The sequence below is a fragment of the Psammomys obesus genome, unplaced genomic scaffold (assembly GCF_907164565.1).
Source record: "Psammomys obesus unplaced genomic scaffold, mPsaObe1.curated_primary_1811, whole genome shotgun sequence".
Taxonomy (NCBI): Eukaryota; Metazoa; Chordata; class Mammalia; order Rodentia; family Muridae; genus Psammomys; species Psammomys obesus.
Window position 1 is genome coordinate 884,706 of NW_026588368.1, and position 25,056 is coordinate 909,761.

General features: G+C 46.3%; 2 protein-coding genes across 6 annotated transcripts in view; one reads left to right on the top strand and one right to left on the bottom strand.

The window, feature by feature from the left end:
• The window catches only part of Mkrn2 (makorin ring finger protein 2), a 20,805-nt gene extending 3,453 nt beyond the window's left edge, over positions 1-17,352 (top strand). For 2 of the 3 annotated variants that reach the window (XM_055604230.1, XM_055604231.1), the window contains exons 2-8: positions 8,852-8,980; positions 9,753-9,934; positions 10,853-11,157; positions 13,102-13,316; positions 14,292-14,402; positions 16,607-16,751; positions 16,914-17,352. In XM_055604230.1, the coding sequence (XP_055460205.1) occupies positions 8,852-8,980; positions 9,753-9,934; positions 10,853-11,157; positions 13,102-13,316; positions 14,292-14,402; positions 16,607-16,751; positions 16,914-17,051 (1,225 nt within the window). In that variant the 3' untranslated portion in view covers positions 17,052-17,352. The remainder of the gene's footprint in view (positions 1-8,851; positions 8,981-9,752; positions 9,935-10,852; positions 11,158-13,101; positions 13,317-14,291; positions 14,403-16,606; positions 16,752-16,913) is intronic. The other variant, XM_055604232.1, reaches the window with a different exon arrangement.
• A 744-nt stretch (positions 17,353-18,096) lies between these two features.
• Raf1 (Raf-1 proto-oncogene, serine/threonine kinase) overlaps positions 18,097-25,056 on the bottom strand; it is a 55,122-nt gene continuing 48,162 nt past the window's right edge. For all 3 annotated transcript variants that reach the window (XM_055604228.1, XM_055604227.1, XM_055604229.1), the window contains 7 exons: positions 24,000-24,084; positions 23,358-23,534; positions 21,968-22,014; positions 19,834-19,952; positions 19,393-19,524; positions 19,168-19,302; positions 18,097-18,964 (listed from right to left, as the gene is read on the bottom strand). In XM_055604228.1, coding sequence (XP_055460203.1) covers positions 18,821-18,964; positions 19,168-19,302; positions 19,393-19,524; positions 19,834-19,952; positions 21,968-22,014; positions 23,358-23,534; positions 24,000-24,084 — 839 coding nt within the window. In that variant the 3' untranslated portion in view covers positions 18,097-18,820. The remainder of the gene's footprint in view (positions 18,965-19,167; positions 19,303-19,392; positions 19,525-19,833; positions 19,953-21,967; positions 22,015-23,357; positions 23,535-23,999; positions 24,085-25,056) is intronic.

The window sequence follows — 25,056 nt, forward strand, 5'->3', positions numbered from 1 at the left end:
CCTCCGCCTCCGCCTCCGCCTCCGCCTCCGCCTCCGCCTCCGCCTCCCCAGTGCTGGGATTACAGACATGTGCCACTACTGCATGGCAAAAGTTTTTGTTTTTCAAGACAGGGTTTCTCTGTGTAGCTTTGGCTGTCCTGGACTCTGTGAAGCAGTCTGGCCTCAAACTCACAGATATCCCCCTGCCTCTGCCTCCCTGAGTGCTAGGATTACAGGTGTGCAACTGTAATTCTTTTCCCGCTGGCAAAAGAATTTTTAAGGCTGTAAAGGATTCAGGCCTCACTAAATAAAAAACAGTATTTAAGTGGTGAATGACAGTATGGACAGGAGTACCATGTTTGCATTTGTGGTGAGACAGTGGGATGTTTTCTTACTATTCACAAAAGCCTTGTCCCTGATAGTGATGACTTACAGAAAATGCTCAAGGAATCATTTGTTTGTGGGACTAGGGCCTAATTTCTTAAACTATGAGTCTTGATTCCATGTATGTGGAGATCATAAAACATTTGGCAATGATAAAAAGTTTCTTTAAAAAAAAAAAAGGTATAACGGGGGTCGTGATGGTATACACCTTTAATCCTAGCACTCAGGGAAACAGAGGCAGGCGGATCTCTGAGTTGGAGGCCAGCCTGGTCTACAGAGCCAGTCCAGGACAGCCAGGGCTACACAGAGAAACCCTGTCTCAAAAACCCAAATAATAATAACAGCAACATTTATTTTGTGTTGGGATGGGAGTGTGTGTGTATGAATGCTGTGCAGTGGTTTATGTGTGAAAGTCAAAGGGCACCCTTCAGGGATGGGCCCTACCATGGTGGCATCAGGAGATGCAATCCAGGTGTAGCAAGCACTTTCCCTCTGAGCCATCTCACTGGCCCAGTGAAAGCATTCTGAACACCCCTGACAGTGACTCAGAGTCAGAGTGCAATGAATCAGGGCATTTCTGCAGCACCACTGAGCTTGCTGAACCTTGGTTCTAAACACAGGGCACACAAACTGCATGCCTACAAGGCACATACTGCCCAAGTCAGCTCACATGTGAGCTGTAACTTAAAGGATTTTTTTTTTAATGCATATATGAAGTTTTTGCTCTTGTAGAGATATGGTGACTTAATTATGGAAAACAAAGATTTTTCATATTTTCCTACCTAGACCTCAGCAAGCATAGAAGTACCAAATTAGTGGATTATGTTAAGTAGATTTTGTTTTTAAAATTGCCGTGAGAGTTATTTGATAAATTATTAACTGAATTTTGGCTTGGCATTAGCATAGGATTTTCAACGATTTCTGAAATGGCCTTGTACTCAACTTGGCCATCATGTACCATATAGTTATGAGTGCAGTGTTCTCAGCCTTGATGACTCTGGACACCATTCTGTGGTAGCAAATACTCCAAGGGCCTGGGGATCAGCTCCTTATCTCGAAGGCTTGAACTTGGGTTCTGTCCTGAGAGCCCATGTGAAAATGCTGAGTATAATGGAATGCTTGTTATCCCAGTGCCGAGGATTCAAATACCCAGTTATAGTCAGGAGGATCCGGGCACTTACTGGCCAGCCAGACTAGCCTAACTGGGGAGCTCCAGGCCAATGAGAGATGCCTGTTTCAAAGGCAAGGGATGCTCCTGTGGGTGACTCTGGGCTTATCTTCAGCCCTGCTCAAGTGCAAGTGCACTTGTGCACACAATAGACAAATACTAAATGCAAGGAGGACACCTAATGTTGATCTCCAGCTACCTACTCATGCATCTCATATTCTTTACACACACACAGAGCTGCTTCCGTGGTGTGCTCAGACAATCCCCAGGCTTTGTCTGCAAATTATGTGTGTTAGGAATGAATTGTAGATACGGTTTTGTGAAGAGCAAACCACCATTGAAGCACTGCAGGAAACCAGGCTGATTCTCTTTCCCTTGGCATGAACTACATGGATGGTTGTAGGTCAGGTCAGGGTCTTAGTGAGCCACATGGTTACATCGCCTGAAAGTCTTTGGGGGTGCTCCCTAGAAGGAGCCTCCTTATTCGGAGCCCCTTCACATCATGATCCCCTCCCGTCCATACCCAGTCCTCTTCTGGGGGAAGGGTCAACAGTTGGAATTCATTAGGCTGAGACCCCTGTCACAGGTAAGAGTGCCCCACCGGACAGTCCGGATGTGCTCAGGTTGTGTCTAAAACTAGGGACAGCACATAAAAAAGACTGGGCTGGCTTTACCTCTGACATGAGGCTCACTAGCTTTCCTGGAAACAGTGATTGTCACTTGTGACTCTGCTTAGACCTCACTGGATCTCACCTAAGTCACTTGGAACAGTGAAATATCTTGCATGGACTCAGTGTGTCAGGGGCCAAATTGTCTGGAAGCTGTAGTTAATTGTATATGTTATTATTACCATGCATGTAGATAAAGTGTGTCATTTGGGCTACTGTGTAGAAGTCAGAGGGCTACTTTGTCAAGTGAGTTCTCCAAGTCTACCTTTGCATGGTGTTTACTCTGATAAACACCAAGACCAAAACCAGCTTGAAGAGGAAGGGGTTTATTTGGCCTACACTCCCACTTTACAGTTTATTGTTGAGGGAAGTCAGGCCAGGAACCGATGCAGAGTTCATGGAAGACGCTTCTTACTAGGTTGGTCCTCATGACTTCCTCAACCTGCTTTCTTATCTGGACCACCAGCCCAGGGTTCTTATCACCCACGGTGGTCTGGGCCCTCCCACATAATCACAAAAATACTTTATAAACATGCTTACGGACCCTTCTGATGGAGGCTCCCAGATTTCCTAGGTCATGTCAACTTGACAGAAACTGACCAACACACATGGGCTCAAGAGCTTGAACATGGGTTGTCAGGCTTGTGTAGCAAGGGCTCTACCTACTGAGCCACATCACCAGCCTGGATATGTGTGGGAAAAGACTGGTTTGGAAGGCTGCTTGCTTGGAAAAGGGGCAGTCAGATTTGAAAACTCATCCTTCTATGCTGTTACACTGTAGCAGTCTGCTGCCCCTACCTGGTGGAACAGGTGAACTTTGGTGGGTAGAGAGATCTCAGATCTTTTTCCAGAAGATTTGGAAGTATCTCTTAGCTCTCCCGGCTTCTTGTTGCATTTGCTGTTGTTTTCAGACAGGCTTTAGCCATGTAGAGCTGGCTATCCTATGGAACTCACTGTGTAGACCAGTCTGGACTTGAACTCACAGAGATCTGCCTGCTTCTGCCTCCGGACTGCCAGGATAAAGGCATGTATCACTATACCCAGCTTCCTATTTTTGTAGCCATTGTAAACTTATCTGCCATCATGCTGGCAATTGGAGCTTGCCAGCCCTAGTTTTCATTCCAGGTTGGGCTGTTGTTGGCACTGGGTTTTTTTTGTGCCTTCAGAGTTCCAATTTATGATGATTATGATATAATTGTCATTGGGTGTAGTGGTGCATGCCTTTAGTTCCAGCACTCAGGAAGGCAGAGGCAGGTGGATCTCTGAGTTTGAGGCCAGCCTGGTCTACAAAGCAAGTGCAGGACAGCCAGATCTACACAGAGAAACCCTGTCTCAAAATGAATGAATGAATGAATGAATGAATGAATGAAAGAAACAAAGGCAATATAATGGTCACTCTGTTTAGTTAAGACTGGATCTCCTTTCTATGGCCCAAGCTACTATCTAACTTGCAGTCCCCAACTGGGACTGTAATCCATGCTTCGATTACAGGTGTGTCCCACCATGCCTTACTTCACTGCGGTCTCGAGCGGCAGTTCTCAAAGAATTACCAAACCTGTTGTGGTGGTGTGCCTATGCTCTCAGCCACTTGAGTCTGAGGCAGGGGAGGCAGTAGAATCACTTAAGTCCAGGAGTTCAGGGTCAGCTGAGGCAATATATAACAAAATTTTGTCTCAGAAAATAAAAAGAACTGTGCAACTGTTTAAATGTGGAATATCTTCTTGTCTGGAGGACCAACCACCCTCACACACGGAGACTGGCTTGAGAGACTTGTAACCTCAACAACAGCTAGATCAGACCAAAGCTGTTACACTGGCTTAGCAAGGATACACAGCTAGGCAAGAGAGAGCAGAAGTCCAGAGAGCTTTGCGTTCTACCCCTTATGCAGAGAAGGACAGCACCTTCCACCAGGTCAGGTACAGTGTGGACCAGTCGAGCTTCTGCCTGTGACCCACCTTCCAGACTCAAGAGGAACTGGGTTTTTTATGAACCACACAGTGGTACAGTTGAGGCACAGTGAGCTGCTGTGACCATTAGAAAAACTCTCATGTCATTGTAGGGACTCTGACTATGCCAGAGCTTCTAGAAGCCAGAGGATGCTCTTCGGCCAGCTCAGAGGTCGTGGACCTGCGGAGGTGATTCCTTCCCATGGTCGTATTTGCTCTCTCCACCACAGCCCTGCTTGGTGCGAGTGGAGCCCCTGAATGCCATGGGCACTCCAGGAGCTTCATCTTCGGCTCTCCTGCTTTCCTTCCTACCTTGCTGCTTTCCTGAACAGTGCCTGGCTTAGGAAGTGTTTCCTGAAAAATTGGGTGACTTCCTAGAAAGTTCAGAGCTTTCACTTTCTGATCTTAGTAAGCCCTGGCTCTGGTGATGAGCTTGTTGTCCTTTCATGAGATTCAGGGGGAAAGACGATGATAGGTGGGCCTGGCCACCTCTCCTGCTTTCGTGGAGGTAGCAGGTGAAGATACAGGCTCGGTCCCCAAGCAGAAGGTGGGAATCTTCAGCAGGCTACCAGCCCCATCAGAGCACTGTCCTCTGAGCCACTTGCTGTCATGGAAAAGGCCAGGTGCTGGGCTGTCTGTGCTTTTCCTCTTTTGCCATCTCTGTCAATGTGGATGTGCCCCAGTGATCCAGTCTGTGAGCTTTGGGACTGTAAGGAGGAGGAGGAGGAGGAGGAAGAGGAGGACTAGGTAGAGGAAAAGGAGGAGGAGTTGGTAAATGGGTTCTAATTGGTGTTCTTGTGTGGCTTGGGCAGGGCAGGTTGTAGGTCTTGCCTCTCTGAGCTCAGCTCTCCCATTTTCATCTTGGGTTGTATAATGTTCTTTGCATGATTTCAAGGCTAAGATGGTTCATGGCCACTGTGATCTTTTTATATATGTCTCACTTCATGTGTTCCTCAGATTGTATTTGTTCAGTGGGATGTAAGAAGGCTCTGCTGGTACACTTTGCCTAGTGAGGGAAATTGTGTGTGTGAGTTTTCCTTCATTTTTCTACAAGGTGTTGTATGTAGCCAGTCTTGTGACAGTCCTCCTGAGCTGCCTGTTGTGTTCTTAAATAAGTTTAAAAATATTCTTTTCCATTAAAGCTGTTATAGAAAAGCATTTCTGAGCTGTTTGTAAAGGTGCTGTGTTCGGACGATAGCAGTGTTACACCTGACACCAAGCTGACCTGGTGAGCGTTGGTGGTATGCTTCCAGTCTAGGCTCCCAGAAGGCCTGCCTCACTCCTGTGCCCTTTCTTTTTGGCCCATTTTTTCTACGCAGCACTGTCTTCCAGTCTCCACTTGACATGAGCTTGAGGGTGCTGCCCTCCCTCAGCTGTGGTCTGTCTCCTGTCTGTTCTTCCCCAGTACTCAGCCTTCACTTGGAAGGTTACATCAGTGTGACTGATGCCACTTGTACTGTCCTTCATAGGTCTTAGTAAGAGCTGCACTCTGGGGAGCCTGAACAGACTGAGCTGAGCTGGGCTGTTCACACTGCACCCCCAGTTATTTAAGATTGACATCAGCCTTCTGTTGCTACAAAAGCACTTAAATAGTACAGTCTCAGTAGAAACAATGGGAAGTGCAGGTGCTGAAGTGAGGAAAATGCCACATGGTGGCCTGAGTTCCACCAGCCTACCCTAGGTATCACCAGCTTTTAAAGCCTTCGCCCCTTTATGTATTTATTATATTGAGCTTTTCCCCTCCTACCTCCCAGCCTCTTTTTGGCCCCTTCCCATGAGTCCCCCTTATCCTAGACAGTTAAATATTTCTATGGATTACTCTTGGCACACTATGGTATTTTTAACTAAAATGAGATCCTGTATATGGCAGTTTTTTGAGAATGTTATATGTTCTGCTTGGTTTTTGTCAACACAAGCTAAGAGTTATATGGGAAGAGAAATCTTAAGAACGCCTGTATCAGATTGACCTGGAGCAGCCTGTTGCTGTTTTTTCTTGACTAACAATTGGTGTGGGAGGGAGAGCCCAGCTTACTGTGGGCAGCACCACTTCCAGGCAATAGAAGAAAGCAGGCCGAGCAAGCCAGTCAGGGTTGCCCTGACTTATCTCAGTGATGAACTGTGACCTGAGAATTGAAAGCTGAAATAAACCCTTTCTTACTCACATTGCTTTTGGTTATGATGTTCATCATAAGAATAAAAACCCTAGAAGACATTGTGGTAAAGTGAATCTAATAGCTTGGGCTTTGCTGGGGCACTCATGTTATAAGCGTCAATCCATTCACAGGTGCATTCAGTCGATACATTCACGGTTTTGTATGGAATCTCCAGAGCTCTGCCTATTAGACAAAAATATGTGCTAAACTCCAGTCTCCCCTTTAATTGCCAATGGTCCCTCTGCTTTCTGCTCTTGTGAATTTTTTTAAAGAGTTATTTATCTATTATGTATACAATGTTCTGTCTGCATGTACACCTGAACACCAGAAGAGGACACCAATTTTCCTTATAGATGCTTGTGAGCCACCATGTGGTTGCTGGGAATTGAACTCAGGACCTCTGGAAGAGCAAACAGTGCTCTTAACCCCTGAGCCATCTCTCCAGCCCTGCTCTTGTGAATTTAACTGTTCAAAATACCTCACATTTATCTGTTGTGATGGCTTATTTTACTTAGCACAATGTCCTTAAGACTCATTCATGAAATCTTGAGTTGCAAATGCTTTCCTTTTTAAGGCTAATTAATATTCCATTATATGTACATATTACTTTTCTGTTCTGGGATTTGTGCATTTTTCTTTGTTTTGTTTTGTTTTGTTTTTTTGTTTGTTTGTTTGTTTCGACAAGGTCTCGCTGTTTGACCCTGGCTGGCCTTGAAATCACAAAGATCAGCCTGCCTCCTGAATACTGGGCATAAAGGCGTGAGCCACCGTGTCTGGCTATTTGCTGTTTTATAATCTATTATTTTCAGCTGTCTTCAGTATCCTGTGTCAATATATTTTTGGGAGGCTTGAGGAATGAGTCAACGTGGACTCCCTATGTAGCCAAGGGTGATCTTGAACTGCTCCACCCCCCCGAGTGCTGGCGACAGCAAGTGCTGGTACTCCAGTGGTGCTCCTAGTGTATGGTACATGAACACTGCCAGCTGGCCTACATCACCAGCCGCGTAAAGTGTAATGCTACACCTGGTTACCAACCATACCACTGTTCTGCCTGCTTGTCTAACCATCCCCTTCTCTTGTCTAAGGCTTATTGGGGTATAACTTATAAAAATTTGTTAGAAGTGTGTCAGAGGTTTTGTTTGTTTGTAGTTTTGTTACCAGTTAAGTTTGAATATATGATATGTCCACTACCTAGAGCCATTTTTTGTGTCTAGTGAACACTCTGGTTCCCTTCTCTTTTTACATCCATTTATTCTTAATTATTATTTGATGTATTTTGCCTGCATGTATGACTATGCACCATCTGCATGCAGTGACTGAGGAAGGCAGAAGAGAATGTCAGGTCACCCTGGAACTATAATTACAGTTGGGTGTTAGTTGCCATGTGGTTTCTGGGTGACAGTCAAACCTAAGTCCTCTGGAAGATCAGCCAGACCTCTTCGCCACTGAGATAAATCTCTACGCCGGTGGTTCTCAACCTTCTTAATGTGTGACACTTCAATACAATCCCTCATGTTGTAGTAACCCCCAACCATAATATTATTTTGTTGCTACTTAATAACTGTAATTTTGCAACTGTCATGAATCCTAATGTACATATCTGATATGTGACCTCTTGGTTCACAGCCCAAAGGTTGAGAACCACTGCTCTAGATCCTCTTCTTGTTTTAAGTCTAGGTGTCATGTGTGCAAACCGACTTCATACTAGTAATGTGGCTGAGGACGAACTTCAATTTCGGATCCTCCTGGCTCCATCACCTGAGTACTGGGATTCTAGCCATGCACCACCACATCTGCTCTATTCTGTGCTGGGAATGGAACCAATGGCTCAGTGCATGCTAGGCAGGCACCCTACCAATAAAGCCCTGCCTGCTAAAAATGCTAGGACTTCAGGCTTCTGTCACCACGCCTAGCATCACTCGTGTCTCTTAATGCCACTGTCTTCTTTGGAGCTCAGTGCAGCAGCCTTGTGAAGCAGTTTGTGGTGTCATCATTTACAGATGAAACAGCAAGGGTAGGGAAGAGGGCTTTGTGACTTGGCCTGAGTCCAGGACTTTCTCACCCCATTCAGTCATCTCTTTTAACAGCTCCAGATTAGTGGGTGGGAGTGCTTTTCTGACATGTTTTTCCAGTTATGAAACTGTTAATGTAAATCAAGAGCTTCTTCATATAGAAGGGTTTTGAAAAATACTTTATGTGAATGAATATTTACTTGCATGTATGTCCTTGCAACACATTCCTGCAGTGATCAAAGAAGCCAGAAGAGGGTATCAGATCCCCCTGAGACTGGTATTTGAGGGGGTTGTTAGCTGTGGTATAGGTGCTGGGAATAGAGGCTGGGTCCTCAGCAAAAGCAGCAAGTTCTTTTAACCGCTGAGCCATGTCTCCAGCCTCCAAAATGTCAACTTTTGAGATAACTTTTCTAAAAAGCTAGTCTTGGGTGGTTGTGGTGCTTTGTTTAGAATCAAGGAAAATGACTGCACTATCATCCAATCTTGGGGTAAAATGCTTTCCCCTAAGGTGTAACTCAGCTTTCTAAACTTGTCTTCTCAGGTATTTTATGCATGGTGTATGTCGCGAAGGCAGCCAGTGCCTGTTCTCACATGACTTGGCAAACAGCAAACCATCCACCATCTGCAAATACTACCAGAAGGGCTACTGCGCCTACGGTGCACGCTGCAGGCAAGCCTGTCATGATTGTGGTCACTGAAGTGGAGCTATGTGTGGAGAATGCGGGTTGTGTTTGGTTTTGTTGGCAGGGTTTTATGCTACCCAGGCTGACTTCAAATGCTATGTAGCCAAGTCTGTCGTTGGATTTCTGTTCTCCTGTCTCTATGCATGAGCCCTGATGAGGGGGAAATTTTAAACTTAAAATTGTACTTAGAATATTAATAATTTGTGTTTTGCTTTTAAATCCCTTATAATATATCCTTTACCTACTGCTACCAACCCATCACTGTGGTTTTGTGAATCATAAGGTGGTATACCATTGATTGTTTTATAAAAATTATTTATTTATTTTATATATGAGTGCTCTATCTGCATGTACACCTGCATTCCAGAAGAGGGCATCAGATCCCAATATAGATGGTTGTGAGCCACCATGTGGTTGCTGGGAAATGAACTAAGGACCTCTAGAAGAACAGACAGTCCCAATCAGCGTGTCCTAGCAATTCCTGCCCAGGGGGCCTGGACACCTGGTGGCACAGGTGTCAAGGGCTCTTTTTGGGTGGTCTGGGCAGTGGATAGGTTCCTGTCAGTCCTACTGGGACATTTAGGTTGTGGCTATAGGTAGCAGGTTACATGGCCCAAATAGCCTTTTCTAGTAGAAAGTACAGAGACAGACCCTTGCTCACTTTAGTGAGTCCAGCTGTTGGTGGCTGGGAGTTCAGGGAGTGTTGTGGGGGCTGAGATGTTGGTGAATGGCCATGATACATTGTTGTGTTTTGTTCAGATATGATCATACAAAGCCCCCAGCTGCAGCAGGTGGAGCTGTGGGCCCTGCGCCTCCCTCTTTGCCCTCCTTGGGCTTAAACAGTTCTCAGCCCTCTCCCGACATCGCCACATCTGTTATGAGGACACATTTGCATGAACCTGGGAAGCGGGAGAAGAAGACGCTGGTGCTCAGAGACCGCAGTGAGTGTACTGCAGCCTTCGCTGCCTTTAGGGAAGCAGCATGTATGGCTTACTGCTGCTTTCAGACCTCCTCGTCACAAAGCTCCTGGCATCATAGGAGCCCAGAGTTGATCTAAAAACAGGCTACAGAGGTTCAGAGATGTATCTCCACAGCTGGGCTGAGCTCCGAGCTCAGCAAAGCATCAGAGTGGTCCTTTGTCACCATGAAAGTGCCTCTTCATAGGGGTCACCCACTGATGAGAAACTGCAAGCTACTCATTTTGAAGCAGGGTGTCTTAATGGAAAACACATGTCACTTTCTTCTTGTTTGGAGCCATGCCCTTGTAGTGACTGCTTTGGGGGTTTCAGGAGCATCTTCAAACACAGGGCAAGGAATGGGTGTGGGCCTAGAACAGGTTTGAGAGAAAGAAAGCATCAAGTGTAAAGGCTTCTGAACAGCTGGGCCACACTGGGAAGTTACCTAGCTCTTGGAGTTGTTCCCCTCAGAATAGGTGGATTCTGCTCTCAGCAGACATCGTCAGCTGGAGCAGTGGCTCACTCTGGTAGTGCCAGCAGTGTGTGACGGGCAGCACCCCACGGGCTTCAGGCCTCAGGATTGGTGCTTCTGCAGTGGAGCCACTGTGTTCTGTTGACCTTGTCAATTTCTTTCATGTTTTGGGTGGTTTTAGCATTAAATGGTCTGTATGTTGATATCTTGTGTATAAAAATACCTTCCCTTTTGTTGTTCTGCATGTTCATGCAAGGTCTGGGTCGTCTCTCAGCCTCTGCACTGTTGTTACTCTCTGGCTTGCTTTTCACTAGCTGTTTCTAGTTTAGATTATTAGCTGACATGTAAGATTGAGCCTGTTCTTATGTGTGTGTGTGTGTGTGTTTGTGTGTATGCGTGTGCTTGTGCTTGTGTGTGTGTTTTGTGTTGAGATCTCACTGGCCTGGCTGAAGACAAGACTCCTCCGAGCACAGTGAATAATCCAGGTGGCTGCAGTGATGCTCAGACCAGCCCAGAGATGAAGCCCCATTCCTACCTAGATGCCATCAGGACTGGCCTGGATGACTTGGAGGCCAGCAGCTCCTACAGCAATGAGCAGCAGCTGTGCCCCTATGCTGCTGCTGGGGAGTGCCGCTTTGGAGATGCCTGTGTCTACCTGCATGGGGACATGTGTGAGATCTGCAGGCTTCAAGTCCTCCACCCCTTTGACCCAGAACAAAGGAAGGCCCACGAGAAGGTAACTTGAAAACCTTTTCATGAATTTATTTTAAGAAACCTGAATGTTCCAGGGGATAGAGTCATTCAGGAGTCTCACAGGCATCTTTCTGCCAGAAATGCCTATGTTGTATATCTGGCTTATTTCTATTGTTTTCAAGTTCTTTTCCTGTTGCCATTTTATCAATTTTTTACTATTGAGAACAAAGAAGAATAAGTATTAGAAATGCAAAGTTCAGGACTGGAAAGATGTCTCACCAATTAAGGGCATTTGCTGAGGCTGGAGGTGGTGCACACCTTTGATCCCAGCACTCGGGAGGCAGAGGAAGTCAGATCTCTGAATTCAAGGCCAGCCTGGTCTACAGAGTGAATTTTAGGGTAACCAGGGACACACAGAAAAAAACCCTGTCTCAAAACAAAAAACAATAAAAATTTCTGCTCTTGCAGAGGACCAGCATTCACTTCCCAGCACCCAATTTGGGCAGCTCTGGGCAACCCCCTGTAATTCCAGCCCCAGAGGGTCCAACATTGTCTTCTCACTTCCTAAGAACACGCACACACACATACGAATAATAGTGATAAATCGTTCAGCTCTAAGAAGTGCAAAGTAAGGCTGGAGAGATGGCACATCGGTTAAGAATACTGGCTGCTCTTAGAAAGGGCTGAGGTTCAGTTTCTACACCCATATGGCAGCTTACAGCTGTAACTCTAGCTCCAGGGGAATCCAACACCCTGACACAGACAGACATTTAGGCAAAACACCCATGCACATAAAATGAATCAAATAAAAATAAAAAGAAGCTTCAGTGCATTCATCTCACAGAACATTTAGTACATTCTTTGAGAAAAACTAATGAGTTAAAAAAATGCAAAGTAAAGAAAGCAGCTTTATCTCCGGAGCACATGTACCTGTGCCTGCCTTCTACGCCACATGTACACACATCTTTCCTCCCTAGCTTTAAATGTCTCTCTGGTTGGGATCCAGGCAGCCAATGTTTTGGAAACTTTGGAAAACCTTTATTATAGATTTTCCTTTAATTTTATTATGTGTGTGTGTGTGTGTGGATGTGTATCTGTGTTTGTGCCAGTGCCTGTGTGTACCTGTAGAATTGAGAAGAGAGTATGTAGAATCTTTGAGCTGGAGTTACAGGCAGTTGTGAGCTGATGAGGGTAACTGGAACCCAAATTCAGATCCTTTGGAAGAGCAACAAGAGCTCTTAACTGCTGCGCCATCCCTCTATCCCCTTTTATCATGGACTCTTAAGAGCCAAGTGTTGAAAGGCTCTGAATATCCTGGTATCCGGAGGGTGTGCCTCACATTAGGCTGTGTGCTCATTCCAGGGCTATGAAGATGGATTAGAGAAATGAAGAAGCTCAGGATTACAGCATTAGAGGCCAGGTCACACTTCTAAGGATTGGTATTACATGGGATAAAGTGGTCATGGCCTCTCACAGAAGGCCTATATGTCTCAGGAGGGCTGCTAACACACAGTGCATGCCAGCAGCTTTGCCTCGCTTGGAAATCAGAATCCCAACTTTGACTTCAACAAGTCACATGCCCAGCAGGCAGCATTCTTGGCAGCTCAGCCTCTGTGGGACAGCAAGCTGTGGGACTCAGATTGGGTCCACTTTTTGTCCACATGCATAGAGTACTGTGCTGTTCACTCAGCTCAATGACAGTTACTTGGTGTTTCCTGTATTGATGTGTGAAATAGGCATGACATCAGAAGAGCCAGGAGACCTGCAACCCGGTGCTCATGAATGCTGCCACCTCCACGGTAATCTAAGTGTTCTAGAACTCTGTGGCGTTAATCTGGAGTGGCCATATCCTACTAGGGAATCCAGGACATGGTAGCTTGAGGTTCACCTTATGGTCAGGGCACTGCAGCTGCTGTGGCTATGTGGCTGAGCAACTCCTGGAATCTTGGCCACAGATAACCTAGCGCTTCCTCCCTGTCATCCTCAGATGTGTATGTCCACCTTTGAACACGAGATGGAAAAGGCTTTTGCCTTCCAGGCGAGCCAGGACAAAGTGTGCAGCATCTGTATGGAGGTGATCCTGGAGAAGGCATCTGCCTCTGAGAGGAGGTTTGGCATTCTGTCCAGCTGCAGCCACACCTACTGCCTGTCCTGCATCCGCCAATGGAGATGCGCCAAGCAGTTTGAAAACCCCATCATCAAGTGAGTGCTGCTGGACTTCTCTGCAGTCATGGGGTCTGCTGCCCTCTAGAGCACAGGCCCCCAGCTTTGTGAGCTTGCCCAGGACATCCTTTCTGAGCCCATCTGCCTGTCTTTGGTGCTTCAGGTTTTTTTCACCTTAATAAAGGGGTTTAGGTTTCCTTGGAGTATAGGTCCTGTGCACTTCCCGCATGTTGTTGGGAGCTACCTGTGTGCAGCAGCTTCACTGAGGGAGAAGAGTGCTGTGGGGTCCAGTATTTTCCAGAGTTGCTCAGCTGATATGCAGTCTAGTTCTAGAAACTTGATTATCCCCTAAAGCCTATACTGCCACCCACCCATTCTTCCATTCTTCCAACCTCTTCTCTACAGATACCTTACTCTGCTCTTCATTGGTGTGCATGTCCTTTGCCCTAGCTAGTGTGCCCAGGGCCACCCGTGCATGATAAGCGCACTCAGCATTTACTCCTCCCTGTGTTTTCCGAATGACAACAGCTTGTAGCCTGCTTGGCAGCTAGTGGATACTCATATACAAGTCTAGACCCTAGGAGTGGTCACAGTAGCTCGGCCTCTAACTGAAGCATTGTTCCCCCAAAGTGGTGGTACCATATCCCGCTCTTACCTACAGGTACGGATTCTAGTTTCTTTACATTCACTCCAACAGCAGCCTTTATTTCTAATCTGAGCTGTCCTGGGAATAAAGTATATTTCACATCATCTCGTCTTCCAGAGTCACCAAGGATAATGAGTATCACTGTGTGTGCTTATTGGCTGTCCTGGATGTGCTCAGGTCTCTGTTTCTTATTGAATTAAGCTTTTGCAGCAGCAGAAGCTGCTCTTAGATTATGGTAATTATCTCTGGCCATTCGTTTGAGCAGAGGGGTTTGGGGTAGAATGGGCAGAGAACTCATGGCATATTTTCACCTTTACTGACATGGTTGGTTTTGTTGTTGTTTTTTTTTTTTTTTTTTTTTTTTTCAGGTCTTGTCCAGAGTGCCGTGTTATATCAGAGTTTGTAATTCCAAGTGTGTATTGGGTAGAAGATCAGGATAAAAAGAATGAATTGATTGAAGCTTTCAAACAGGGAATGGGGTAAGTGCTTTGAAAAGCCTCTGTCATCTTCAGGTTTCCCAAAAAATGTTGGCCTGATGGATGGCTTTCAGAGCTTCTTGTTCCTACCAGGCACTTTGCTGGCCTCTGGGCTAGGGGCTGGGCTAGGGGTTGAGCAAGGCCTTGAGGAAGCAGACGAATTCTAAGATGAGCCCTGTGCCTGGTGCTATGGTTTGACTTTGCCTCCCTGATTTAACAAGTACCTGTTGAAGATCTGCCTTGCAGGCCTTATCCATTGTAGGGCCCAAAGAAGCCGACAGTGCCAGCCTCACATATCTCATACTCTAGTCTAGCAAAGGAAAGTAATGAACAGCAAGGTGAATAAGGCAGAGAGACTCTGCCTCAAATAAGGTGATGAGGACTGACTCCACATGCTTTTCATGATACTTAACAACTCATGTTGCCTTATCTGCCCTCAACCTTCCACCCTAGCTGCCCTCATGCTGGGGTTATAGGTATGCACAACCACACCTGGCACCTTTTTAAAAAGAATGACTTTTCTAGGAATTTTCCACAGAATAGTCCCATTGCCTTATATCTTTCCTTTGTCACCACTGTCATTTGTACTGTGAATAATATATGTGTTGTACGTACATTATTACAAAACCTACAAGGCAGCATCAACTTGGCCATTTCTTTTATGTTGTTTTTATTGAGAAAAGATCTCACTGTGTGGCCCTGGCTGGTCTGAAACTTGCTATGTAAATTAGGCTGGCCTTGAACTCAGAGATCCACCTGCCTTTGTCACCCAAGAACTGGAATCAAAGACATGCATTACCATGCTTGGTCAAAATTTACTACTTCTTTTTTTTTTCTTTTTTTTTCTTTAAGACCTCCCTCTCCCGTTTGTTTTAGAAGTTTGTATATTTAGTGACTGTGGCTTGATATTTACTCATCTTACCACTTTCCCTCCTGTCATGTAATTGTGTGTCCATCCACAAGAGGGCAGATTTGGCAAGACAGATCTGGTTGGGCTTAGAAAGGTGCTGTGCTGAAAGTTTGAAGTTGCTTCACTGCTGTTGATCTGGCCTGGTTGTGCATCCCTCTGCTGGATGCTCTTGAGCAGTCTCCAGACACTGGGTTTGAGCCAAGCACCACCAGGGAAAGGAGAGATGAGTGAGGTTATCCCTCATCAAAATGTTAGGGGGCAGTGAGATGGCAGATTTCTTCATTAGTGGCCCAAGCCAGAACAAACCCTTGAGTCTACCTTGGGTGCAAGGAGAAGGAAGCCATGTAGAGCCCTCAATACCTAGCTGTGGGCTAGGCAGCACAGCTCCACTGTGGGAGGCTTATTAGTGGGATGGGACAGCGTCCAGGAAGATAGAACTGGCAGGCAGGAACAAAGGGTGATACCCTGGTAATGGGCCAGGAGGCCAGGTTGGTTTGGGATTTGTCAGTAGCTTTGATGGATGTGAGAGCTGAGAACGCTGAGGCACCAAGCTGGAGCTTTTGACTTTGGTGGGCAGATAATAGAGCTGGAGGAGAAAGAAGAGGGAAGGCAAGGTTTGTTTTTGATACAGGGTCTTGCTTCATAGCCCTGGCTGGGTTAGACCTATCTGTAAACTAGGCTGACCTCAAACTCATAGAGACCTTCCTGCCTCTGCTTCCCAAGGTTTGAGAATACAGGTGTATGCCACCATGCCCACTGAGAGGGCAGTTCTGAAACTGATGAAGGCCTCTTGGAAAACTGAGTGTTTACTCTCCAGGTTATAAAAAATAAAACCCAGAGAGTGGAGAAGGGCCAAAGGTACAATGAAGAGTTCAGCTATGCTCCTAAAAGTAGAAGGCACCTGCAGGTTTAGGTATCTGCTAAGACCTGCTTTCCCAGGCTGTCCTGTCACTTTGACAGGGTTCCTGACCAAGAGGAAAGGAAACTATCCCACTTGTTTTGGAGACTTGAGCAGAGCGGGTGAGCTAGCATCCGACCATAGCACGCTGGAGTACCCAAGTCTCACTCAGCCCTGGTGCAGAGCTGGGATTTGGGGGTAGGGTTTGTCCTTTCTTCTGAGCACTGCAGCAGCCTCCACACAGAGCATCCCAGCATCATTGCCTCGCTTGGAAATCAGTTCCAGCTGTGACTTCAACAAGTCACTTCACTTCTCTCAGCCCCAGGTCGCAGTTGTAAGACAGTTACCACACTTCATTTTTCCATCATCCTCTGATTTGTCTGTGTGTATGCTTTTCAGGAAAAAGGCGTGTAAATACTTTGAACAAGGCAAGGGGACCTGCCCCTTTGGAAGCAAGTGCCTTTACCGCCATGCTTACCCTGATGGGAGGCTGGCAGAGCCAGAAAAACCCCGGAAGCAGCTGAGTTCTGAAGGCACTGTGAGGGTAAGCTGGTTAGGGATGTCGGGGGAATTCTTAGGTACAGCCCAGGCTCCTACTAGCTTTGGCAGCAGAGTGGCGGGGTTAACAAAGCAAAGCACAAGCTGGCACTCAAGAGTCTGCTTCCATCTCTACTGACCCAGGCGTGCTTGTTGGCTGTTTTTTCAGTTCTTTAACTCAGTGCGGCTTTGGGATTTTATCGAGAACCGAGAAACCCAGCAGGTCCACAGCACCGATGATGTCGACGTGACGGAGCTAGGAGACCTCTTTATGCACCTTTCTGGAGTAGAGTCATCAGAGCCCTAGTCAGTACTGACCCCGTCATCTGGGCTCTGCAGTCAACTTTCCAAGGCAGGTCGCGGAAGCATCTGTCACTGACCCGAGGTGACATAGTACTGGGATGTGAGTGCGGTAGTGAGTCCCCATGATCTCTATGTTCCATTTTCTACGCCCTGGTAAAGGGAAGGGCATAAGATAACCAAGTCCATGGAATCACTACATTTAGAGTTGAGCTCTTAGTTGTACCTCCAGCCCTCTACTGGGGACCAGCTATGCGGTCCAGCTGTTTTAATTGATTGCTTTTAAATGAAATCCGACTGCCATCTTTCTCTTGTGACTTTTTTCCTTAAGGCAACAGTAAATACGCAGCTGCTCATAAAGCAGCAGATCTGTTTTTTCTTGCCAAGGCGTCGCCAGCCCTGAAGAGGGCTCCTCTGCAGTGACCATCTCTAATGTAGTTTGTTGAGCCTTGGAATTTATGCAGCTTTGCAATGAGAACACCTGTGGTCGTGGTGGCGCTGTACCATAGAGTAGGCTCTGATGAGTCAGGCTTGAGTTCCCTCCAGTGTCCAAATCAGCAGGTTTGTGCGGTTTACGCTTAACAGGTGGATCCTGTCTGTAAAGTTCTCCAAGGAGACTTCGTCCTACCCTGCCCACCTTGTAGTGAAAGCACAAGACCCTGAGGACTCACACTCCAACTGTCCATTCTCAGCGGGAGAGTGGGCTCTACTCTGCTGTTTTTTGTGGTGCTGACCTGAGTCACTCCCATCTAAGGGGAATAAGGCCAACACAGCTAGATTGCAAGTGTAGAATGCTTATAACCTTGCAAGTCAGCAAGTTTGTTCTACATCTGAGTTTATTTTTGTAAAAAGCTGTAGATATCAACTATTTTATAAATGCACCCTTACGGTATGGGGAGTAACACCTGTGGGCTTTTTTGCTTGGTGGTTCATGTAACTGTAGAGAAGGCTCACACCACACAGACCCTCCTTGAGTTGAGTTCTGCACAAGAAACCATACAAGTAGGATCCACACTGCAAGTTTGATAATAGAATACTTTTGAAGGAGTTGGTAACCATTAAACCTAAATTTAATTTATTTTATTAAAATAACATAATTGAGGAACAATCAGATAACTGTATCTTGTCAGGCGCAATAAAAACAAATTAAAACCCAAAATCATTAAGAAAACCTGTACTCTTGGCTTTCTTACAGACAAGGATGTGACTAGAGACAGGGCTGGGCTGCAGCCCACCCCATAGGGGCAGCTCCTGGAAGACAGATTGAGCGTGTGGGAGGCTGCCGCAACGTGGAGCACCGCGCTTTAAAGCCATCCGCACAGGACACCTTAGACACAGGAAGAGGAGGGTGTGTCCGCAAAGTGAAGTTCTGTAGTACCAAAGCAGGGTCTCTCAGGTGGCCAGGACTCCATGTGCAAAACTGGCACTGCACCACTGTCTGTGCCCTCCAACAGACAGGCTCAATGAGCCAAGTTCCCAACTTGTCCCCGCAGCAGCCAGAGCGCCCTGCCACCTTGACTTCTCTCCACCGCCATTTGCCCTAAAAATGCTCAGCTGACTTGTATGCCACTGGAGCAGAGCAGGCAGCATGGTGGGCAGCTTCCTTTTCCAGGGCAGGAGGGGTAGAAAAGAAGGCAACATGAAGTTTAAGGCCCTGTGAGTAGTCTAGGTCCTTAGCAGCAGCTTCCCGGAAAACATGCATTCTGCCCCCAAGGAAAGTAGTGCCTGCTGACTCTTCTTCCTCCCCTGGTGGCCTAAGAACAGCTCCAACATGAGCTAGAAGACTGGTAGCCTCGGGGATGTGGTCAGCGTGCAAGCATTGATGTCCTCAGTGTGGGCTGCTCGATGCAGGGAAGGCTCAGAGGCGCTCCTGTTGATTTTTGGCAGAGCATGCTGAAGCAGCTCGATGGAAGACAGGATCTGAAACAAGGCCCAATGTGGTCTCATTAGTTGGGGATTTGGTATCTCCCCAACCACCCGTTCAGTCAAGTGCCCAAGCACACAGGCTGTTTGTTCCCTGTACTTGTAGAGAGCTTGTGGAGCACAGATGGTCCCTGCAAACCCAGTCCTACCCCACCTCATTTATATCCTCAGACTGTTTGAGCTACTGAGCTCCATCTAACCTGGGGAAACAGAGGCCTCTCTTCTTTGACTTTCTTCACACAGTCAGCCACCAACCTCTTCATTGCCTTGGGGCAGTTCTTGTAGAGCCTGCTAAGATCTGGAGAGACATATCCACGGCCCACCATGAAGATAATCTAAAGGAGACAGTTGAGCAAGCGAGTTTGTGAACAAGAGTATACTGGTACTAACTGGCCCCTTGCTGCTCTGCCAGGCCCCATGATCACCTGGTCTCGGTTGTTGATGTGAGAGTAGGGAAGCTCCCCAGTCATCAGCTCATACAGCACGATGCCATAGGAGTAGACATCAGACTGGAAGCTGAACGGGTTGTTATCCTGCATTCGGATTACTTCTGGGGCCTATGAGGACAAAGTATTGTTAGTCCCTGGGTGATGGGCTCCAGGGACATTCAGGATCCAGACTACTCTAATTAGATGGGGGAAGAGGTTATCAGTCCTTAGCCCAGGGTAGCTCTTTCCCAAAGTCTCAACCGCTAGGCTCTGGCCTCTGTTGCCTTCCCAGGTGATAATGTAGTTTGCCTTAAGCTGACTGACATGGGGGATCAAGCAGACTCGAATAGCTGTGCCCAAATGCTGTCAAGTTTACATCCAGCCCTGGGTCAGTATTTCCATCATGCTCAGAAAGTTGTTTGGGGCCAGCTTCCTTACCATCCACAACACAGAGCCAGTGGGCTGTTCAACCTGCTGAGAACCGCTCCAGCGTGACTTCACTGTTGCCAAACCAAAATCTCCAATTTTCACTGTGAGGCCTTCATGGAGAAATATATCTCGATGCTTGTTAAGGAGACTGACCGTTCACTGTTCATTACAGAGCTTTCTATCTCCTTCATCACACAGTCTGGGGGCTAGTAATTGGAATACACCCAATTACTAGCCCCCAGACTGTTTAGCCTACATTTGGCACTTACGAGAGCAACGAAACATTTTCTTTAAAAGATACTCACTAAAACTGGTCTATTTTGAGACTTCTGCCAGCTTCTTTCCAGGTAACAGGCAATTTTGGTCTGACTTGTGACCTGCTGGTTTATGGAAATTCAAACCTTAAGTCTGTGCTAATATCTTGTCATAGTGCTTAGCTGCTGAAAAACTTACTTCAGGAAAGTGTGGCAAGGAGGTCACGGCCACTGATGTAGCACAGCTCGTTGGTCATGCAGCACAGGTGATGTTAACACTGCCAGGCCATCTTAAATTAAGCATGGGAGGTGTATACTTGGTGTGCACTGTTTTAGAAGCAGTGGTCTCTAAGCTGACTTCTGTGCATTCAAGGACAGTAAGTAGCCATTTCAAAATCTTCAACACTGGGGGAAAGGAAACAATCAGACTTTGTAGGGTCTACTGGATACTGGTTCTGAATTGATGCCGATTCTAGGAGACTCCAAGAAACACTGTGGCCCTCCATTAAAATAGGGGCTTCGTGGCGGTCAGGTGATTAATGGAGTTTTGGTTGAAGTCTGACTCACAGTAGGTCCCCAAAATTACCATTCTGTTTATTTTTCTAGTTCTGGAATGTATAATTAGGATAGATTTACTTAGCAGTTGACAGAATTCTCAAACTGGTTCCCTGACCTGTGTAGCAAGGGTTGTTATGGTTGGAAAGGCTAAATGGAAGCCTTTAGGAGTTGTTTCTGCCAGATAAAAAACAGTAAATCAAAAATTTCACATTCTTGGCAGAATAGCAGTAATCAGTGCCACCATCAAAGACTTGACATATGCAAGGGTAGTGACTCATCCCACATCTCCCTTTAATGTTCCTGTCTGGCCAGTGCAGAACAGATGGACTGTAAAGAACGACAGCTGACTATCAAACTCCCATCCAAGCATCTGCTGCACCAGATGTGCTGTTCTGACTTGACTGATTAACAGACCACCGGGTACCTGAGAATGCTGATCTAGCAAACAAATGCCTTTTTCTTGTTTATGAGTACCACCAGAGGCAATTCGCTTTCAGTTGGCAAGGCCAGCAGTGTGTATCTTTACAGTTTTACTTCAAGGATATATTAACTCTCCAGCCCTGGGTTTAAAGGAATCTCGATCATCTGTCTCTTCCACAAACTGTCAACATTGGTCAACTATGTGGATGACGTTATGCTGGTTGGGCCAAGTAAGCAGAAAGTCTCAACAGTCACTTTGGACTTGTTGGTAACACATCTATGCAAAGGATGGGGGGGTCCAAAATCAAGCTGGAGAGATGGCTCAGTAGTTAAGAGCACTTCCAGAGGTCCTGAGTTCAATTCCCAGCAACCACATGGTGGCTCACAACCATATATAATGAGATCTGGTGCCCTTTTCTGACATGTAGACACACATGCAGGTAAAACATTATGTGTGTGTGTGTATATATGTGTGTGTGTGTATATATATACACACATATATATTCCAATTCCATAATCTTGAAAATCTGATTTGGTTTGCAGTTACTTTTCCCTCTGTATGTACAGCCACACACCTTCCACAGACTAAATATTACCCTCTTCAAGCTACACTTCAGATAATCCAACCACGCTGAGTTCAAGTCCATTCCAGGTTTGCATCCCAACTCTGAAGAAATTACTTTTAGATCACTGTTGGTTAAAACAACAACAATAAAAAACTTAAGTTCCTTCAACTCTCATGGACACTAGTCATTGCATCCCAGGAAATTTGGAGACTACAGCGAGCCTATGTTTGGCTTCCCAACTATATTTTGTTTTCCTTTAAAAAGCTCTCCCCTGGCACCATGAACCATGTATGAGGAAAAGGACTTGTTGGGCCCTTAAGCTGAGAGCTCAATACCAAAGGATACTGTTGGATTTCATGTCTCTATGGATGATGTTCTTTGCGTGCAAATAGCTGTGAAGGAGAAAAATCAGGTAACTGTATGAGACAAAGTCAAGGCACACGAGGGCCTATCTTCCCAGCCTAACCCTGTCACTGGTAGAAAGGCTAGAGCATAAATGGGCTCATAAGCATCATTTTCACTCCAGTGCCCATCAGCTAACTGGTGGGTAGCACTGCATGCTGCAACTTGTATTTGCTCTGCAAACAAAGCCAGGCATGTAAGATGCTGTATTTTACCTTATATTCCGCTTATCCAAAGACAAAACCCAGTCAGGAGCTGGGGATGGCTGTAAGCTGATTATTTTTCTGGGTGGTGATAATGCAGAATGTAACAGGATAGATGCACTGGGAATATAGAAAAGCCCCCAAGCCATATACTTCTGAAAGAATATGGCATGTGAATTATAACTTCCATATTTCTTAAAATTTAGATTTCTGTATGAGTGTTTGGTTTTTTGAGACAGCTTTTCTTTGTGTAGCCCTGGCTGTAATGGAACTCAATCTGTAGACCAGGCTGGCCTTGAACACAGAGATCCACCTGCCTCTGCCTCCTGAGTGCTGGGATTAAAGGCATGTGCCACCACCACCTGGCTTCTGGATGAATTTTAAGACACAACAAAAATGTGTAGCACTTACGCCAACTCCAGTCACCTGGCATCTGGGGAGCAAGCACTAAGGAATTCCTGTACCCTATCCATAAGGGGACCTGGAAAGCAAAGCTTGAGAGCACTGCCTGGTACTGACCAGGAGAGAACCGTGTCACTCGGCACCATGTCCAGCAGAGGCCCTAAATAAGACCTTTTAATGAAACTGGATAAGCCAGGCATCGTGGCATATGCCTTTAATCCCAGTAGATTCTTTGAATTCTAGGACAGCCAGGGCTACACAGCAAAAACCATGCTGGGAGGGAAGGGGAGAAAAGGAGAGAGAGGGAGAAACCAATATACAAAGTGACAAAAGGACTGGAGAGCTGGTTTGGGGGTTAAAAGCAGGTACTGCTCTTGCAGAAGACTCCATTTTGATTCCTAGCACCCACATCAGGCAGCTTACAACTGACTAATTCCAGCCCCAGGAGGACCTGACTCCTGAATACTGACACTTAGACACACAGATCTAAACAAATGTACTTTTTTTTTTTTTTTTCCATTGACAAAAGCACTGGTGAGGAGAGGGTATTCCTCTGCCTGGGGACAAAGTTCGTGTAGACGGGGGCTAGAGCCTAAATGGGTTGTCTAGCTGATGAGGAGTGGGAGGGAGCTTTGGACTTGCTGTGCATGAAGAATGCCACTCAGTCCAGCTCCCACAAGGGCAACTCAGAGTTCACACCATAAGGACTCACCAAGCTGTCTACTTACTCCATTCCCTGAGCTGTCTGTCGGGCAATGTCAATTAGCTGGAACATCTGGAATTTGGTCTCCTGGACATGCAGGTGTTTGTAGAGACTGCTGCCCTCACACCACTGGGTCACAATTGCCAGGTTGTCCTTTGTCATGTACCCCATGAACAGCAGGATATTAACATGCCGTGTTTTGCTGGGGGAAAGGGAAGCAGGGAAAACATGGCCATGAGACCACTGCTTGCAGTCAGCCAGAGCCCACCTTTTGTTCACCTCTATGCTAACCTTGCGTACACAGGCTGCGCTTTGCACCAGAACCCTCACCTGTGGCATCTACCTCTGTCCAACTCATCCCTACAAACCTAAGAGCGATTCAGTGACTAGAAAGCTAGGACTTGGGCTGCAGAGTAAAACAGATTAGCTATAGAAATAAAAGTAAGAACAATCTATCACAAACCAACCCCACTACGCTGGGCTTTTGCTTATTGAGTACAGAGAAGAGGTGTGTGTCCATGCAAAGGGCTCTTCTGGCTCCCAGCACATATGCTGGAAGGAAATAGAGTTCCTTCCTCCTTGGAGGAATGTTCCTCAAAACCCATAGCAGGTGCTGACCTGCACAGCCTGGCCCTACCCAACCCTACTGTCCAGGGGCTGGGCTCACCGCAAGACAGCCACCTCGTTCCTGAAGGCCTGGAGTTGCTCTGGGGTCGGGTCAACCACCTTTAGGATCTTCACTGCAACGTCTCCTGCAAATTAATTTGAGGGCGGTTACACTCCGTTAAATCCTAAGGTATTTGAAAATAAGGACTATTTATGTGCATCTTACCTTGGTGTTTTTGTTTTGAAACAGGTTCTCACTGGGGCCCAGGACTAGGGTCAGCCAGTGTAGCCCCTCTTCACCTCACCAACACTGAGATCACAAGTCAGTACAATCACAGCTGAATTTTTATGTAAATACTGGGGCTTGAACCTCATATTTCAATGGCAAGCACATTTTACCAACTAAGCTACCTCTCAGCCTTTCAAAACCCTAACTCTAAAGGAAGATAGGGAGTCACTTCTCAAAAGACCATGTTTGTGTGCAAGTAGAACAGATCTGCCAGCTAATACAAATCAAGCAGTGGAGATGCTTCATTGGCACTCACACCCACACTGGACCACTGAGGCCTTCATCAAGCTAGTGTCTGAGTGAACACCAAATCCCATATGGGATAGCTCCAGAACCTTAGCCTGTGAAGATGAAATCAGTGCTGAGGTCTCTTAAGCACAAACTGACGAGGAAACAGGCCCTTTAGTAAAGCTGAGAGGTCCTGGGAATACTGAACCCTTGCTGTGTCACAGCCTGTATGCACACCTGTTAAACTCATTCTGCAGAGAGGAAGTAGAAAAGAGGTCAGTCCAGGACCACATTTGGAAAAAGAAAAATGTGCTGCAGCCAAAGGCAGGGAGCTAAGTGGATCTACACAACTGTCCTTCAGTACTGGCAGCAACCCAGGCAACCTCCTGATAGCTTCAGAAACAAGGAGTCAACTTTGCTTTCAGAGATACATGTCTCATTCAAATGTTTTATATAGATATGTTAACAAGAGTAATAATAAATTACTTTGAAACCCTATAAGGACCTTATTTTTTTTTTTTTTTTTATTTATTTTTTTGGTGGAGGGGCAAAACAGGGTTTCACCATGTAGCTAGAACTCAAGAGATCCACCTACCTCTGC